This window comes from Silurus aristotelis (genome assembly GCF_946808225.1).
Source record: "Silurus aristotelis genome assembly, chromosome: 6".
In the NCBI taxonomy this organism is placed as follows: domain Eukaryota; kingdom Metazoa; phylum Chordata; class Actinopteri; order Siluriformes; family Siluridae; genus Silurus; species Silurus aristotelis.
Window position 1 is genome coordinate 16,591,718 of NC_139579.1, and position 19,457 is coordinate 16,611,174.

At 39.9% G+C, this 19,457-nt stretch overlaps 1 protein-coding gene across 1 annotated transcript; it reads right to left on the minus strand.

The window, feature by feature from the left end:
* Positions 1 to 15,856: 15,856 nt before the first annotated feature.
* sox11a (SRY-box transcription factor 11a) lies at positions 15,857 to 19,017 on the minus strand. Its single transcript, XM_083544185.1, has one exon. The coding sequence runs from the start codon at positions 18,881 to 18,883 to the stop codon at positions 17,759 to 17,761; it is 1,125 nt and encodes a 374-aa protein (XP_083400311.1). The 5' UTR covers positions 18,884 to 19,017; the 3' UTR covers positions 15,857 to 17,758.
* Positions 19,018 to 19,457: the final 440 nt, after the last annotated feature.

The window sequence follows — 19,457 nt, forward strand, 5'->3', positions numbered from 1 at the left end:
TAAACAGGTTTGTTGGTGAAAGCCCCTCACTCACTGCCTCTTTATTTATCTAAACGCAGCTGAGAATGCAGGGTGGGGAATTCCTTTGCTGCTACTGGAGCATGCAATAGTTTTCAGGCTCACAGCATCAGCTTCAGAAAGTGTTTACTATTTTAAAAAAGGGAGTTGGAGGTAAAGAAATGGCAGAAAAGAGAGAGAAAAAGAACAGGACGGACGGAGAAAGACAGGGCTAACCTCTTTAATCAGCCATTTCCGACCACAGGAAGCACCTGTAATCCATCTCCCCTGGCCTGGCCTGAAACTGCTACAGGGTAGGGATAGATGGTCTGCTTTCAGTAAGGAAGACCTAGTTACCTGATGCACTGATGAGTGATCGCAGCAGGTCATATTTGTCACAGGTGAAGCTGCATTTGCATTCCCATAATGCCGCAGTGCCGGTGCTAATGTCAAAGTTGCCACTTATGAATTATAACTTGGTGAGTGCTCTGGTCGAACTCTATTCAAAAACTCAAGTAATGTGAGGGCCCCATTCAGACAAAGACAGACAAGGATTTGCTGGCGTTGCTTTTTTCTGTCTGTGAAAGACTGCAGCGTCTATATAAGAAGCATCTATTTTGGAAAGGAATAATACTGGGCTCAATCAGCAAGGCGATGGACTAATGTAGTCTGGCTCGAGTGTCTAAAAAAAGTCCTAATGTACACAAGGGATTAAGGAATAATAACGTTCTACTAAGATAAGCTGGTATGTATCATTATACACAACTGCCAAGGCTTTCTGCCTGTCCAGTTCAGCCTTTTTCATATATCCCATTTTGAGCAAGAAGGAAAATATCTTGCCAAAATCCCCTCTGACATGGGTATTTACATATATCCCACAGCAGACAAAAACAGAGGCCTCCTATTTGTCAGTAGATGAAAGGCTTGGCAGACACAGAGGGATCCTTGACACTGCAACCTCTAACAGCCACTGGTATCCATAACCTCCCAGCTATGAACCCATTCACTTATCAAGAAGGAGTTTTACTCAGTAAGGAGCAAGGCTGTAGAGGGCAGCACACTGGGGGAAGGGAACAGAGCTCCATGACTCAACACCAAGGAGATGTCAGACCGAGCTCAAAGTATATCTCAGCCTTGTGTGGCTGAACCATAGCTTGCATTGCTATTACTTCAAGTAGACCAGTTAATATAAAGCGCAAGCTCTTTCAAGTATAGCTTGTGAAAGACCAATAGTGGAATTTCTTGCAGAGAATTAAGTCCCATAGTTCAAACTTGAAAAGGAAAGTGGGATTGGTGTCGCCACGTGTTTTTATCATCAAAGCCATTAAAATCCTATCATCCCATATAATAGCACCTGTGAGACATTTTCTGAGACATTGGGTAACCATCTATCTTCTAAATTCACCGTGCATGCTGTATCAAAAAAAAGAAACTCAGGCAGAGTGGAACCAGTTTGCTCCCAGTTTGTTCCGGAATGGTCCATTACACAGCTGGACTGAAAAAGAAAGACTAATGCTGTTGCTCTATGACTGTATAATGATATCTAGGAATTCTAAAGAAAATGAAGGGATTTTCTGAGCTGGAAGGAAAGGTTGATTAAAGGAATTGGTTGAATTAACAATTACCTGCCTCGTTGCAGTTGCATGGGTTAATGGATTCATGCCTAGCAGAGTAGGAATGCGAACACCATCCCCAGCTGTGCAGCCAGAGGTCAGAGGTCACCTAACATGTGACTTGATCCTCCCTCTGTGCCCTGACAGAAAGGAGAGCTGGAGAAAAGTCGAGTATAGAGGTTCATAAAAATGTTCTTGCTTTTTCAGTTCTGATTTTAAGGCTGAATTGTACCACAGGCAGCTGAAAGATTTTTATAAAGAAAGTATTAAAATTAGATGTCAGCACATTAATCAGAATTTTGTCAGGCCAAATGTTCAGGGTATTTTTCTCTTTTTTTATGTTGGCTACTGGCAGAATCTGATAAATGCAAAGTCTTTTGCTTTACAGGACAATTGAGACTTGAACTCACAACCTTTATTGTCTTAAACAGCTAAGAGTTAAATTATGCATCTATTCTAAAGCCACACATATGACCGATAGTGTTAACTGTGTCTTGTTTGAACAAAAGCAAGTCTGATTTATCTGCTTACTGAAATGCGCTCTTAAAAGGAAACTACCATTACAATACCAGTAAACACAGCTGATGATATAATTAAAAAGATACAAATATCTGTGGTAAAACAACTGTGTATATCCAAAACAAATGATCTCACAAACCGATTGCTAAAAACAGCCAATGTTTACTGGCATAATTCAAACTTCTTTCCCCCCTAAAACAGCTCTAATTCTATATCAGAAAGCCCTTTGCTTATTATGCAAATTAGCCAGTGGGCTCTCTTTTTCTGTTGTTTAAGCTTATATGCAAACAAACGTGTCTCTCTTTCTCTATAGCCCTCTGGAGGTTAATATGTAATCCTCTTTTAAATAAGACACACTGGGAGTTGCTCTCCTGGGCTGATTCTCTCCAAACCACAGTGTCCCATGGAAAAGCAATTGGTGAAAACACGTTTGAAGGGGGAAGGGAAGTCCCACAAAGCCATGATACACCCAAATGGAGGAGAGGAGCACATAGGGACTCCAACTGCCTTTAAGAGCAGCCACTGTAGGTTTGCAAGTTTGGCCCTTGAACATTCAACCTCAGCTGATCAAAAGCATCACACACTTACATCTCTCATTGTCTGCCCCTACTCAGTCTTCCTTTTTTTTACTTTAGAGGGAGGGAGCTTTATTTTCAAGTGATGTTCCTGGGCCCCATACTGTTTTACGGTGCTATTGTGCTTATCTAGAAAAGGCCAATAAAACCAGTGATGCTATCTTCCTCTAAACTCATAGCCTCTCTTCTGTGCATTTTTTATGAACCTCCCGGGCCCTGTCTCGATAGGGGCTCTGCAGCAGAGCTTTCTTCTTTTTTTTTTATATAAGAATACATCAATATAGGAGTGAAGGAAGGAAACCCAAGGAAACTTACTCCATGTTAATGCATGTTCATTCATTTTGAAAATCATCAGCGGTACTATTTATTCTGTGTACAGTTGTAAGCAAAATTCATAAAAATAGAATATGCTTTTTCTGTGCACCTCGAGAGAACCTCAGAGATCACTTCTGGAGAACTGTCTCTTGTTTTGCCATTTATCTTAACTTGCCTGTGCTTTGTTTTTCTAACCCCTGTGAATAAAGGCTTTAATGCAACAGTTATTGTAACCAGAGAGCACGAGCTTTCAGTCCAAATCCCTCCAGCACGCCACGCATTTACCAGCAAACTGGCACACAAAGCTTATAATCTCCTTCTCATTATGCCTGATTCTCGAACACACACTAATGCGATGACAGTTTGCAGCTTAATTACACAGGTAGGAGAGTGGGTGTGCGTGTGTGTGTGTGTGTGTGTGTGTGTGTGTGTGTGTGTGTGTGTGTATATGTGTGACATCGGTTCAAGCTCTATTAAATGTGACCATTTTTAAAAGTTTGCTTTAAAAATAGCAGAAATAACAGCTGTTTTTTTATGCTGCTACATGGGAAAACATCTCACCTAAACAAGAGAAGGCAATTATTCTACTCTTTGTTGCAGATAGAAATGACTGAGAGAAAATATATCTAATTAAATTCTAGACTCTTGTGCAAGTCGCCTACTGCACATGTAAATGACATTCTCTTCTGCACTTGTCAAGACTCATATATTTATCATGTTCATGTCTATCAGCATGGCTTTATCTTTTGCTTTATGACGACTTGCGCTACAAAGAGGGCAGTTAAGCTAGCAGAAGGGAAAAATATGTTACATTCTTCTCACAAAGACTAGCTGCTCATCAGCTTGCAAGCTATAATGATTAGTCATGGGCAAAACAAAATAAATAAGAAAAAGGCGCGATTAGATGAAACTTTTGATGAGGATGTCTCTTAACTGGCCAATCAGTTGTTTGTATGGAGAAAAGGCAAAGAGTGAGGGTCATACTTTAATTTGAGAAAGGAGAACAGTAAATGTGTGTTGATTATTAGGTCCTCTCTCCTGCTTTAATCATAGTGCAGACAGATTCACAAACAGACACACTTGTTCGCGCGCACACACACACACACACACACACACACACACACACACACACACACACACACACACACACACATTGACTCTTCACTCTGAGGGAGATACAATTTGCTCTGTTCTTTTTGAAGAGGTCTCGTTTTACGTGTTTGCTTTTGGTCTGTCAGCCTCCATGCTGTTTGGGAAAGCATGCATTACCTTTCACTATTTGGTTTATTTTCTTCACCTCGACCCTGGAAATGAGCTTCTTCTGCCTGTGTCAATGCCCTCACGATCCATAAACAGTGGACCTGTGCAAACAAACCAGGCAGTGTCTCAGGTAGTCTCCAGACATCACACGTTAATGTTTATGGTACAGGTGTATTTTTCCCAATGGGCTAACTCTCTCAATCAGTTCCTGTGGTTTAATGATGCTAGCTTGAACAACGGTGCATTAACCATGTCTTGATTTCAGTGAGTTAAAATCTGGGTTAACACGTTTTGAACGCCCATTCCAGTGGTCCAATTTGTGTATTTCCAGCTCAGTGTTTGGTATAGATGGCCTACAGCAGCAAACCATCCATCATTAATCAAGTAGGCCATTTCATGGTGTCTTAAAGAAATAGAAGCAAGAGAGCAGAGGGACGAGAAAACAATATGGAGAGAGAGAGAGAGAGAGAGAGAGAGAGAGAAGAAGAAAAAGAGACACAGCAGAGAACTGAGGGGTGTGAAAAGCCTGCGGGGCATACAATCAATATCACATTTTCCATTGCCACCTTCACAGCTATTGTAAATGACTGATGTCAAAAATAATAACAGGACGAATCAGAAACCTTAGGTTTGCAATTTCGCTCCTCGCCCTGAAGCCACGCCCTTCTCCCTTTCACTTTCCCCTCCCGAGCAAACCGATGTTTACAATGATACCCGACAGTGCAGTCCTTCGAATCCATCAGAAATGGCTCCCTGTTCTGCAGCAGTAGCATGTAACGGTAAAATAAAAATGGAACCACAGTAACTATGTGCTACCTCCTATTATCGCCCATTTATGCATGTTTTTGTTAGAGTGCGAGGAGGGAAATTGGATGTGCTTTATAAAAGATGTTCCCATAGCATTCTGCAGAGCGAAGATGATAATGATGAGATGCAAAGCTATCGACACAATAGCTCCACCGAGACACTAGAGCACATAGTCTATATATTTCAATCACATACTACAGAATGAGAGAGAAAGGTACTGGAGTAGTAGATATTCAAACGCAAAAGACCACCGTAGCCATTAGAGTTCTCGTTGTGTGACAGAAAGAGCTTAAGGGAGAAATAATAGGGAAAATAAAAGAAATTTAGTTAAACAGGATGATGATGCTTTGCTCTCTTGTATGAAACCATAATTGTAATCATAACATTTAAACCAGAAGGACAGTCTCAGAGGAGACCTGAAAGCCAACATAGCAAAAAATTAAAAGTCAATCATAGTATGACCTCTTCGGGTATGTATAACAGGATGCAGAAAACAGAGAAAAACAACAATACCATTGCAAATGCTGCAACATATGTGTGATTTCATTTTAGAATTTGTGTTTAGTCAAATAGACTCTGTTGTATTACTTCAATACTATATGTGCAATTATGCTATGTTACAAGCATTTAGAAAACTTCAAATGTAAAAGAAGCTTTGTAGCACTGAGTAGATGCTTGTATGCTCGGAGTTACTGAGAAACTTCGCAATATTGGCAGGGGAATCAGCAGGAAGCAGCTGAAGCCTGGCTTAGCTACCTCAGCAGGGAGTGTGTGGTTGTCTTAGCAGATAGGTGAAGAAGACTGAGGGAGGTGCGGCAGAAATCGAGAAAAAGGTGCCAAAACCCACAGGACTCCAGCCGAGTCTGGCAATGAACCATAACACTATGACATAAGACTAGTGGGAAACGCAGGATGAGGAGCAGAGAGGCGAACAACCTGAACTATTTCCACCACACAAGACTGAACTGACTAATGTCAGTGAAATGACTTCCTTAATGACATAGCTAGCATGACAGATTTCACTTCTACATACATGCTGGATGAATGGATGGACAGATCTGGCAATGCTTTCTCTCCTGAGGAACCGGGTTCAAACAGATCTTTATTTTCTCTTGCATGGAGGGCATTTCCAACATCCCACAAAAACATTGTGTTGCTTCCTGATAGGCAGAGATTCTGGTGCCTTGTAATGCATAACCAGAAGGAGAGACCACTAAGGGCTTCCTGAGACTTTTTAATGTCCCTGACCTCTGTATGAAAGCCTCTCCTATTCGTGGGCCAGGGAATGGACAGGAGGAGGACTCTGAGTGGGTGGTCCACCATCAGCCTGCAGCCTCTTCCCATTCGCAAGAAAATTTACATGGCTTTAACGGTCAGTTTCCCCTGTCCACCATAAATCAACAGTTCAGCACTGGGTGGAAAGGTTGAAAAGCTGTCGATTTTAGTCCAAAGAAAATGGATTTGTGTGAAAACTAGGTTTCTCTAGGTGATAGTCAGCTTAAACGCTGTGTAAAACTCGCTTGGCTTGGCTGGGACACAGTGGAAATATGGTTGAAAGGTGCATTGAATCCTCTCCTGCAGAACCTGCACCCACCAACATGCATGCTGGTGGAAAACGAGAGTAAGATGTGAAATAACTGCTGTTTCAAAAAGGTTTATCTTCCTACAGGCGCACTAAATCCACCTTGCTATTCCGGAGCTTAGTTAACCTGCTCCCTTTCTCTCCCCCACGGGTTCTCAGTGCCATGCCATGAAAATTACCTCCACTGTAATTGAGATCCAGCCTGATTAATCCGGTCTGATTGTCTGATGACCGGCCGAATGGGATTCTTGTTGTAATAAGAGAGCCACTGCAGAGCCACAGTGGCAGTCACTACATTCTCATGTGATTAGCATTCTGTGTGGGACCCAGGTTTTTTTTTCTTCTTCTTCTATGGAGAGCCTCTGTACAGTGAAATGACTGTCCTCCTTGTATACCTGAATTCTTTTCCTGACTGCTATACTTTAAATGAGAAGTAGGGTCATTAGGTCTTAACTGCTTATTGAAATAACCTGTACTGTCTAGATTGGTAATGTAAATTAATATATTGGGAAAGAGATTTACATCACCATGCGTTTCCTCCTTATTACTCTCAAAATGGCTTTGCCTAACATAAATATAGAAAACAATTAAGCCAAAAACATATTGTGTGTCAGGTCAAAAGAGATCAGGAAGGGGTGGGATGAGGATCAGTGCATTTATGTTCAGTAAATCTGAGAAAGGATGAAAGTGACAGTGTTAGTGAGGGCGAAGGCCTTCGAGCACTCATGCATTTGTTCAGTGTTTAATCAATGGATTCATCAAACCATTCATTTCTTCATGGATGGTTCATATAAAGGCTATTTGTCTCAGCAATAAAAGGAGTCACTCTAGAGCTATTTCAATCATCATCCCACTTTAGCATAAATCATCTGTCATAGAATAAATTTTTCAAAAAAAGAGCTTTAAGTGAAAACTCAACCCTAAGCTCGTTGTTATTGACCAGTAATTTTATGGATTTTATGGTCACTCCAAAATATATGGGCTTGTATCACACAGCACTGCCCATTAACTGTAAGAATGAGTTGCATGGTTTACAATGTAAGTAACTCAGAATTGGGGGAATGCTGTAATCCAGTAAGATTTTACTATAGCCATAAATAATCAAGACACACAACACAAATGCAAAAAAAACCCACACACATTTACACACACACACACACACACACACACACACACACACACACACACACACACACACACACACACACGCACGCACACACACACACACACATGAGCAATGTAGCATGTAAGTGTTCATCAATTTACTATTTATAAACACATAATAGGCAGGATAATTCTTGGCAAAAACATTATCTACTGTATACTGAAAGAATATATGCACGTTAAATTTGTCAATATGAGTTATATTAGATCGGGCCCCAGTTAATACTTTATTAATGCTGTACAATATGAAGTTTATTAAAAAATAATGTTTGACATAGTATTAATTCTTGGGATTAAGTAATTTTTTTTGTTTTTATCAGGAAATGAAACTAATCTTTGTTTCTATATTTGGTAAACTATTTAGGCAATCAATGAGTTTTTAGAATTTTTAGTGGAAATTTTTTTTAAGCTTAAACTAATAAAAAAATATATCTTTATTTAATGAACTTTATTAATTAATTATTATCAATTAGCTTTGATTTTGAATTGCTGTGTAAAAAATAACACCATTCTCTTTTTTTTTTTGTTTTATAAAGGAATAACTTTAAAAAAAAACAGTGTGAATATTTACCATAAAACAAAAGTATTAAATGAGTAAAATAGAGACTAGATGTATAATCCAGCATTGGGGGCTTTTTTTTTTTTTGTACCATGCTGAAAAGTTATCAATTACTTTTTTACATTTTCAGTCTTTTATACTAATGACGTTTTCAGGTTTGACAAAAAAACTGCCATTCAGCAATGTTTTGTGACCCATTTTAAATATTGGAATCTCCATTGCCATCAGGTAGATTACTATGGTCAGAAGGATCCTGAACTAAAGCTTGGATCATTTCATTACCCAAACATACTTTGATAAATAAATCAGATCCAGAGTTCTGTGTATATGAAGTGGAGTTGTGTTTAGTGCACAGAAGCTGTCAGTGTAGCAATGCAGCAGAATCATTAACTGCCACTAAAATTAAGTCTGTCCAGATTGCTGTAAAAGCAAAGCAATAACATGGTTGAGGTCAGTGCTTAAAGGATGAGGAAAGTATAGCCCCTATACTGAAAGCAAGAATAATTGGATTATTAGCACAAGAATCCAAGGCATGTTTTCATTTCCTGTAAAAGAGTGGCTCTCTGACTGAAACTGAACCCTACATGTACCTTAAAAAGAGATACCACAAATAAGGACATTTTTTTTCAATTCATAGCAGTGTTAAGGGGCAGAAGCTACCCATAGAAGCCTTTTTTTTCCCAGTATGTCCAGTTTGTTGCTTTGTCTAAATTATTATTCAAATAGGATACGATTTCCTGACATATGCCTGTGATGTCTGTATAAATCGGATTGCCTTCACATTGTTTACATGCATACCACCTGAAAAACGACATGGGTATTATATACAGCTCATTTTAAAGCTGATCATTTTGACTTTTATAATACAGTAAGCATTGGTAGGGCCTGTGGCTGTGCATTTGATCATTAGAAGGTCACATAATTCTAAAAGGAATATAGGCTGCATTTTGAAGAACTTAACTTACTTAAAGCCCCTGGAGCAGCACTTCTCTGGGTCTTTTTATACATTGTCTATATTTTAAAATCTATACACTGTTTATTTATTTTATTGAGGCTTTGGTTTTTGGTTTCAGTAGAAGATCATAGTAAAGAGAAATCTTTTTTATTATAGAAGTGAATAAAACATAAATACATATCTATCTATCTATCTATCTATCTATCTATCTATCTATCTATCTATCTATCTATCTATCTATCTATCTATCTATCTATCTATCTATCTATCTATCTATCTATCTATCTATCTATCTATCTATCTATCTATCTATCGCTCTCTCCCTCTCTCCCCAAAACATACTGCTAGTATCTTTAAGAACTATCATCAGTGTGGAGAAGAACAAGGAGTCCCAGAGGTAATGATTTAGCCCCCATAGAGCCCTGATCTGAACATCATTGTGGGATTAAATGAAGAGACAGAAGGATTTGGTCAGATGTGTGGAAAGACCTTCCTGTCGAGTTCCTTCAAAAACTGTGTACAAGTATACTTTTGATTACAAGTATAATTGATGCTGAATTGTAGGCAATGGCTGGACAAACAAAATATTGATTTGATTTGCATTCTCTTCTGTTCATTTACTTTCCATTTTGTTAATTGAAAAATAAGCTATTAACACTATTTGTAAAGCATTCTTATATATGAGTATAAATGCTTAGTTTGCTATAGATTCTATTTTGATAATATTGAGTGGGCATGAAATAAACAAGTAACATCCTCTTTTTCACAGATCTGTTCTTCCACTCAGCACACAGTATAACTATAACTGGCATCAGATGGTCCCTGCTGCCACAAATTAGAGGTGTAAAAGCTTATAATGCCATAACAACGAGTTAGAGAAGAATCTGGAATCAATCAATTACTAGAGAAAACTCTAAATCATTGTCACTTTGCAGTGGTCTAAAGCTTGACATGGAAAATGGCAACTTTCTACTGATGTAACCAGTCTATTTACTGTGTCCCATATAGAAACAGTCCACTTTACTGTCTTAAGAGCCACAGCTTTTAGCTTACTGCAGCTGGTCCCAGCTCTTTTCACATACAATATAGGTAAATCTTTTTTTTTTAAGCAAATCGTCCTGATTTTCCCCTCCCTAGCGGACCACAGCACAAGACCCTGCCGCATTCTATACTGTATGGAATGTAAAGTTTGACCCTTGGGAGAACATTCACACCTGTGCAGGCCATGGTATCAGCATATTTGTGTTGGAATTGATTGTACAGCAGTAGAGGTTTAGCCTTGTGGCTTTGATCTCAATTCCATTAAAGGAAGGAGCCTAGTTTCAAACTGGATCTGGGTTTTAGTCCTGTGACTTTAGAAAATAAGAGAGTTTTCAGATTTCTTGTTTTTTATGGGTCCATTTAAGTGGTTAGTGCTACTGGTGCAGATGGTTAATTTTTATAAAAAAAACTATTTCGTTTGTGCATTTATTTATTCTAACAAAGTAAAAACGAAAGCTTCAATGACTGTTACAAAGGCCTCAATGTTGTTGAGATGCATTGTTTTTTTTGCATGTGAGATTTTAATTACAACTACATTTATTTCTACTGAATACAAATTTTGCCATGTGGGCATAAACTGTATTAATATATAAGCAATCACTTTCAAAGTGACTGATTTTTTTATTTGATTTACTTGCTGAAAAATTGGGGTTCAGCAAGCCAAAATTATGCAGAATACAATTATGAGCGTTCTCAATATCATGGCTTTCTTTCATAACATTAGACCTGGCGGTACACACAGTTAATGGCATTTTTGGCAACCGCTGTTCTTGTTGAGGCACATCTGTGTAAGTATAGCGAAATCATTACCATGTTTGAGGAGCTACTTAACAAATTATACGTTCACTCAGCAAGCTTTAAAGCGACCCAGAAAGCAGGCCAATAACGAAAGGCCATGATATCATAACAGTCAGACTTTTTAGCATTTATAAAATGCTGTTAGGTTAAATATAGTTTTTAGTCAGTGATCGGGGTAACAGCATAGCTGTTTAGTCACCTAGAACTAATCTCTATGATTCGGATGAATAGATTGTACAGGGTGTGAAAGAAGCTACAGCTTTTCCTTTTATACTGAAACAAACAATGGACTTTTCTATTAAAGGATAATTTATTGGTTATTGGAACATATATGCCGGTTCATTATCACAAAGCAGTTATTGTGAAATTTATAGCATCACTTGTTTATCAAATAACAGCAAATCTCACTCACTTTGTCTGAAATGCTATACTGTTTATGCAAGACCCATCAAGAAAAAGAAAAAACACTGCATATGTATGTGTGTGTGCATAAGTGTGTGTGTTCTACATTAACCCTGAAAAAGATGCAGTTATGGCAGAAGGTGCACTAACCCAATTCGTGGCACCACTGAATTCATTATGAAAAAAAAAAAAAAAAAATCCCAGTCACCCACGCTTATCCAAAAAGGCTTGAAGGGGTGGAGGATTGGGGAGTTGGTGTGCTAATTATTTACTCAAGCTGCAGAGACTTTCAAATTAGACCCCGTGCTGATGCAAACGGTGAAGGGTTGTCCTAATGGTGTAACCCGGGTAACATATGAATTGAGGGAGAAAGCAGGGGACATTGAGGATTACAATGGTCACCGGGCAGAGTGCATTGGAGAGGGCCCCTATAGAGCACAAGAAAAGGAGAAGCCAGGCCAGGGCCCCGGAGCAGTATTAGATTACAGCCACATTTGAATGGCCAAGTGTCCGCTGCTGGTCTGCTGAAAATGCATACCCTTAAGCTATTGTCCTTAACTGCTTGCGCAGAGCTTGGGAGAAACTATCTTTTCATCTCGGACTCTCCAAAAGGTTTGCTACCTTCATTGCTTGTCTGATAATTGGCAGATTATAAAAGTGGGGGTAGAGCAATGGGGGAGTTTTTCATCCATTTCTGCTTGACTGTAAATGCATAGAAACAGAAATAGCCAAGACGGAATAAGATGAGATGAAATTGGGAGTGAGGGGTTGTGAGTGGCAATCACTCTACTTTTGGAGTTAACATGGCTCTCTCTCTCTCTCTCTCTCTCTCTCTCTCTCTCTCTCTCTCTCTCTCTCTCTCTCTCTCTCTCTCTCTCAAGGGAACCAAATCAAAACATGGAAAAGAAGGATTGCAGGAAGAATTACATACCTAAATCCATGCATCTGGGCAGCAGTCCAAACAGACTGCACCTAGTAGATAAAGAAAACAAGGCGAGCAGTGAGCACTAATACTGCTCTCGGTAAGACATTCAATGTTTATTTCCACCTCTAGACCAATAAACCCCAATAATTTAGGCACTGTGTGAATTTTATAGAGGCCATGCATCAAAAACCCACTAAATAGAAGCCCTTGATGTTAAATTTTGCTTTACACATTAAATTAAAATTCTGTGTAACTATTCCTGCAATTGTGCAGTAAGATTCATTACAAACAGTTCTGTTTTGCAATTTTGCAAAAACAAATAAAAATACCCAGATTTCACCAGACTCATGCAAGCAGCCATAAATACAGGAAACACTCATTGTTTTTCTTCGAAATTGTATTACATTACCTTAAATTGTATCAAGATTGTCGGAGTGAAGTATCCAAGAGAAACAGAGAATCTTTTCTACAATATTTCTGCTGTGTTTTGCTTTTGACAATGTGTTACACATATTGGCCACTCGTGAAGAAAGAAAAAAAAAAAAACCTCCTGCCCTGTGGAGCAAATGAAACATCTGCTCAGAATGTTTGCAGTTCTCTTTATTTTTTCAATGTCAATATTTAAAATGATTTACTAAAAGAATTCTGAGAATCCTCCAAGCATAGATAGTCAGAGGTTTTGATTATCGTAAATCGACAGCTTTTCTTTCGGATCTCTGAGTCTCTCAGTTTCAAATGTATCCTGCACGTGGTTGATATCGAATGCACATCCCTTCATTTGGTGAGGTGTTGGGGCAGGGAAAAGGCCCCGCAAGGGCATGGGGGAATATCAGCAGGCCAGATGGAGCAGACAATGTCTTAAGCGTCTGTCGAAAGGCCAACACATTAACACAGAGCACAGCCTGGGGCTCAGGCAACGACACTAAGGGGAAGTTAGCAGGGAAATGTTTTACTAGGAAAACTGCCATCAGTATGGGCAAACATCAAAATATGCAGATTACCACACACTCACACACACATATGTATTACTATCCTTGTAAAGAGCTTCAATTAACTAACTCCATCCCTAATTTCTAATATTTCTAACATCTAATAATGTTTTTAGACAAAATCTGCCATTTTAATTTCCATTCAGAGCAATTAATGAATCAAATGTATATTCCTTGTTACTTCTCATTACATTTAGTCCCACCAAGATGTAAAAATGTGAACCATCACACATACACAAACAAATATGCACTAGATGCTGCCTGGTTACACAGCAAGAAGTTTGAAGCCCATGCTGAGACACTAGGCACAACATATACAATATAATGTGTACATACTGTATGTATTATCTTTAAAAATAAAGACGTCTGCTAAGAATGGAAATCTTTGAATAATTCATTTGGTGTTTTGGTACACATGGCATGTATCAAAACATTTCACAAGCATGGCAAATCCAGAAAATAGCAAGAAAATAGCAGAAAATGTCAATGAAGAGTAATAAGTAAATACTAAATATGCGATTTACACTCCCTCTGATAGGTAAATTGCTAGAAGATTTTAGTATCTGAGTAATTCTGTGACAGTCTGTAAAAAAAAGAAAAAAAAAAAAGAAATTAGCCTGCTGGACCTTTTGCATTTTAAGGCATATAATATAATAAATATAATTCTCAATGATCTGTTGATTAGCATGAAATAGCAAGAATAGTCCACAAATGACAGAAACACACTAAGTCCACGCAGGAGGTGTGTAATCATTGTTCATTGAATTCATCTGAAAGTGTACGGAGGCCCACTGCTGTCAATTATTCAGTATCTAACTGTTTCGTTTACCATCAGTTGGTTACGATTTGCAGGGAGGTCTCGAGGCAGGGGAGTGTCATCAGCCTTTTGATACAGTAGTGTAGATACTGTTGAACCCCCCCCCCCCCCCCCCCCGACAGAAGCAGTGCCTCCGAAACGGTCTGGGTTAGTTAGAGCATTTTGATAGCATTCAGACTGCAACAGGATCTGCAAAACGATTCAAATTAAAATGACTGACTTTTGCTAGAGGAGGCTAAAGAATGGAAAAGAGATCGAAAGTTGGATGATGAATTTCATGCTTTCCCTTAAGCTAAGGTTTGTTCTCCGTTCATCGCAGATCTGAAAATGCTTCTGCACTGTCAGCTCACTGACAGAGTGCTTTATGTAGATGTCACATATGACATTTGGCCGAGACATCCAGCTTTTTTTCTTCATGAACGATGAGAAATTACATTTCCTTTGTCACTCCTGTTTTCCCCAACTGTGTTTGGTATAGATACTATCTAGCTCCAAGTCACCCGAGCATTTTTTTGAATTTCGATTTATTTAAAAGAGGAAACGGAGAGGAACTGCAACGGGTCACTAATTTCATTTTGCCACGTTGCTGCAGCATTAGCCCTGAGCAGATTTTTCAGAGGAGCACAAAATCAATGCGCACGTTCAGTAGGGAATAGCCTCCCGAATCCATTAGTAATTTTGACCAGCAGGTCAAGTAAAGTAATAGCTAGATAAATGTTTTATTACAGATTCTCATACTGACTAAACGACAAAGGCAAACATATATTGCACATCCATGCATGTGAAATATATTGCGTGTTAATGCAGACAGATGATGTCATGCTTGTGTGTTCTCTCAGTGACCGCTGTCTGACACACGAAAAAGGGATTGTCTTTCTCGTTCACTCTCAGCGAACAGACATATGCATAGCTAATTTTACCCATATGACATATCTAAATAGAGATAGATAGATAGATAGATAGATAGATAGATAGATAGATAGATAGATAGATAGATAGATAGATAGATAGATAGATAGATAGATAGATAGATAGATAGATAGATAGATAGATAGATAGATAGATAGATAGGTGTGTTTTTTAAGCAAGAACTCCAGTCAAAGTAGGCCTACTGAGTGTGTGAGATGTGTGTGTGTTAGGGGGGGTGGACTTTGTGGGGCACCCATGCTGTGTCTCAACTCTTCACTCTAACAGACCACCAGAGTCCACCAATCACAGAGCACAGCTTTCAAACGGCGCAATATTTGATTTCTTAAAGGAGCCACTCTTGCCTTGAGACAAGTGGCAATGTGAGCTTAATTCAAAACATGACAGATGAGATAACGTTCTTTTAGAAAAGTGCTTAAAAACTAATCATAAATTACATACACCCAACATTGCTTCAAATATTATATTACTGGTTAACTGGCATGTCAGTTATTACGTATTTTTGTGTTGTGTATTCATCTGTCAAAGAGTACTTTAGTAATATGTCTTTCACACACACTCCTCCACCACTTCTTCTAGCTGATATCCTTATTGAGAAACTAGAAGCATGGTTTATGATGTAGATATTTATTTATTAAAACATGAGTCAAAGAGATTCACACTTGGAATGTGAGGCATCTGCTGCTCAATGCGTCACCACTTCTCTGGGTATTTCACATCCCCCCCCCCCCCAACACATATTCAAAACACAGACTTCATGTAAGACCCACATCAAATAAACAAAATCTGCTTAAGTGCAAGAAACCAAAAAAATACAGGTCTGTGGTTGCATTTAAAAAAGAAGGCAGTCTTACGTTGAACATAAAACGTTCCATCATATGAAACAAGGATATGGAATGTACTGTTTTGCTGTTTGTTTGTATTTTTTGCTTGCTTGCCATTTTTTCAGCCAGCTCACCTACAATCAATACCTGCCAATTTTTTATTTTTTTATTTTATTTTTTATTTTTTTAACAACAGGGTCAATTTCTATAGATTTTTTTTGTAGTAAATCAGATGCTTTAGAGGGGTACTGATTTTATTTTTATTATTATTCTTTTCTCCACAATAATGCATCATGTCATGTGGTCATTTTCAATTTCTTTTCCCATCAGTTCCAGCTGATTACTTTCCTTATCACTGTAAAGACAGACTTCAGCTTGGTGACAGATCATATCGTTCACAGCCCACATGTCTGCCTGGCCACCATTTGCTACAACATAAATGTAGATGGTCTGCATTTACATGTAAATATATTGCACAAACAAAAAAACTAAACAAAATATGAAGGGGAAACAGTATGTGCCATAAGAAATAATAATAATTATTATTATCATTTAAAAACAAAATCCAGTTTCACACCTGCGATTTGGGACCCATCCACATATCACGAGTATGATATACATAAACTCCTAACTTTTACTATTTTACAGTACATATACAATCTGGAAACTAGTACCAGCATGGAGGTACATCTTTTTCACTCTCTCTCCCTTTCTCTCCCTCACAAATGCCATTATGTTCTACAAATACTGGACGAATCTGATCTACAACTGTACAAAAAACAAAAACAACAAAAAAAAAGCAAAAAAAAAAAAAAAAAAGCTTCAAATCACAAGGCATTGCTGCGTCGAGCCTAACTTGATCTAGGACTCGCTTTCTGCATGCTCAGACAAACTGATGTGGGAAAGAAGTGCCTGAAACTCACTGAGCGCGCATTGAACATTCCCTTTGTTTTTTTTTTTTTGTTTTTTTCATTTCTTTTAGTTTTTTTGCACTGTACAAAAATACGCCTGAAAATAGTTTGCTTTCTTTTAAAAACATGAGGTCTGTTTATGTATCAAAACTGGTCCTCTGCCACCTGCGACTCCAGAGAGGATTCAAATAGGCTGCTTTTAAGGTTCACACCGGTAAGTAAACGAGAATCGGGTATAAAAACGGAATAAAACAAGACCTTTAGAAAGAACAGAAAAAGGACCGTGTGTTTTGTTTGTTTGCTTGCGTCCTGAATGAACGGTGACACAAAAAAAGTTCACAGATTCGCTTCGAGTCAGTCCACAGTCTCAATGAGTTCATCTCCCTGCAGTTATAAAGAGGGTTAAAGATGCATAGAAGTTCTCAGATATTATTTTTTTTGTGTGTTCCGCATATGCGGCCCGACTGTAGTCGATCGATATAGTGTAGACCTACAGAAAGAAAATCCTTAAAACCCTGTCATGCTGCCAGAAATAAAGTCTGAAAAGTACTTCTTCTCCTCTTTCTCTCTCTTCTACAGTACCGTTCTTCATACGCATCTACTCCTCCAACCCCTCTCTCTCTCTCTCTCTCTCTCTCTCCTCCAATACTGCTAAGCAGACTAACACCACAAGGGTGATGGAGGATCACAACAAACAAGCGTGTGCAGGACACGTGAAATTTCATCATTTATCATCATCTTTCCTTTCGATCCCGTCGGTCGTACGTTTATTACGGTTCTAGTACGTGAACACCAGGTCGGAAAAGTTTTTCTCCAGCCAGTCGCCGGCGATCATTTCACTCAGCTCGGGTGTGCAGTAGTCAGGAAACTCAAAGTGCGAGCCGAGGCTGCCTTCACTGAACGAGTCCAAGTCTTTATCCACTAGGGAGAGGGAGAGGTTCGAAGCGAGGCCGCCCGATTCGGAGCACTGCGACGTTGCGGCTAAATTGAGGCTGAAGTCGAACAGGAGGTCGTCCGAGTCCTCGCTCGAGCTGGACGACGTGGAAACGGAGCGCGCCGACGCTGGAGAGGAGGATAAGGAAGAGGAGGAGGAGAAGGAGGAAGCGCACGGCGCGCTCTGCTTGGTGATGTTTTTGAAGTTGTAGTAGAGGCGCGCGCCGTGCGGCACCGCGCTCCGCGTCGCGTCTTCGTACATGCTGGCGGTCTCCGGATCCGCGCTCGCGCTCAGCGTGGGACTGGCGGGTACCTTGGCCGCGCCGTACGCGCGCGCCCGCTCCTCGTCGTCCAGGTCCTTTAAGCGCGCTCGCGGCCTCTCGTCCTCGTCGTCGTCCTCATCGTCGTCGTCGTCGTCATCCGTGAACTCATGCTTGACTATTTTGGCCACTTTGGCACTCTTGTACGCGTAGTCGTCCGCGTACTTGCTTCCAGACTTGCTCGCTTTCAATTTGGGACACTTCTTGGTGGCGCTCTTCGGCATCTTTGCGCAAGACTTCTCGGGAGACAGTGCCGACTTGGACGAGTTCGTGTCCAGCTTTGGTTTTTTCTTCGGCCGGTACTTGTAGTCGGGGTAGTCTGCCATGTGCTTCAGGCGCAAGCGCTCTGCTTCGCGGATGAACGGGATCTTCTCGCTGTCCTTTAACATTTTCCAGCGTTTGCCCAGGCGCTTGGAGATCTCGGCGTTGTGCATGTCCGGCGACTGCTCCATGATCTTTCGCCGCTCGATTTTCGACCACACCATAAACGCGTTCATGGGCCGCTTGATGTGGCCGGTGGCCGTCCGGCACCAGTCCGGGTTCATCTCGGAGCCGGGCACCGGGCTGCACGCCATAAACTCGCTCTCGTCGGAGTCGGTCGCCTCTCTAGACAAGCTCTCCGTCTCGCAGTTCTCCGTCTGCTGTACCATGCTTCTGTTCTCCCCCTCGCAGCACCGCGTCTCTCCCACGGCCAGAGACTTTTGTACTCAAGATTTCACCTGTGCGCGTCTGATCGCTGCCTTTCCACACGCTCATCCACTCTTCTCAGAGTTACAAACCGCCTTCTTAACTAGTTTTTTGCGTTTCTCCTGACTATGATGTCACCACGAGCGCTCCAATCGCAATCTCTCAGCTCCGCCCAGCGCACCCACTGCGTCTCCTTAACCCTTTTGGCGCATCCCGCAGACGCCTGGACGCTGCCAAGCACAGGGTTACCAGATTGTACTCCCACCTTACTCGATGTGCAATCTCTATTCAAACCAGTCTAGAGGAAAACCTGCCCAGACCTGTAATGGATATAGCACATAACCATTTATTTTTTTTATTTTTCATTTTTTTGTTATAAATAAAGCATGAAATTGGATTTTGTTTTTTATAAATAGATCGAAATTGATTAGTATTTGATCCAAAAAAGAGTTCAATCTGGCAACCCTAAATTCAGAGTCATGATATAAGATATCAGGACATACTGTAAAGACATTAAGCAAAAACAAGTAAATAATA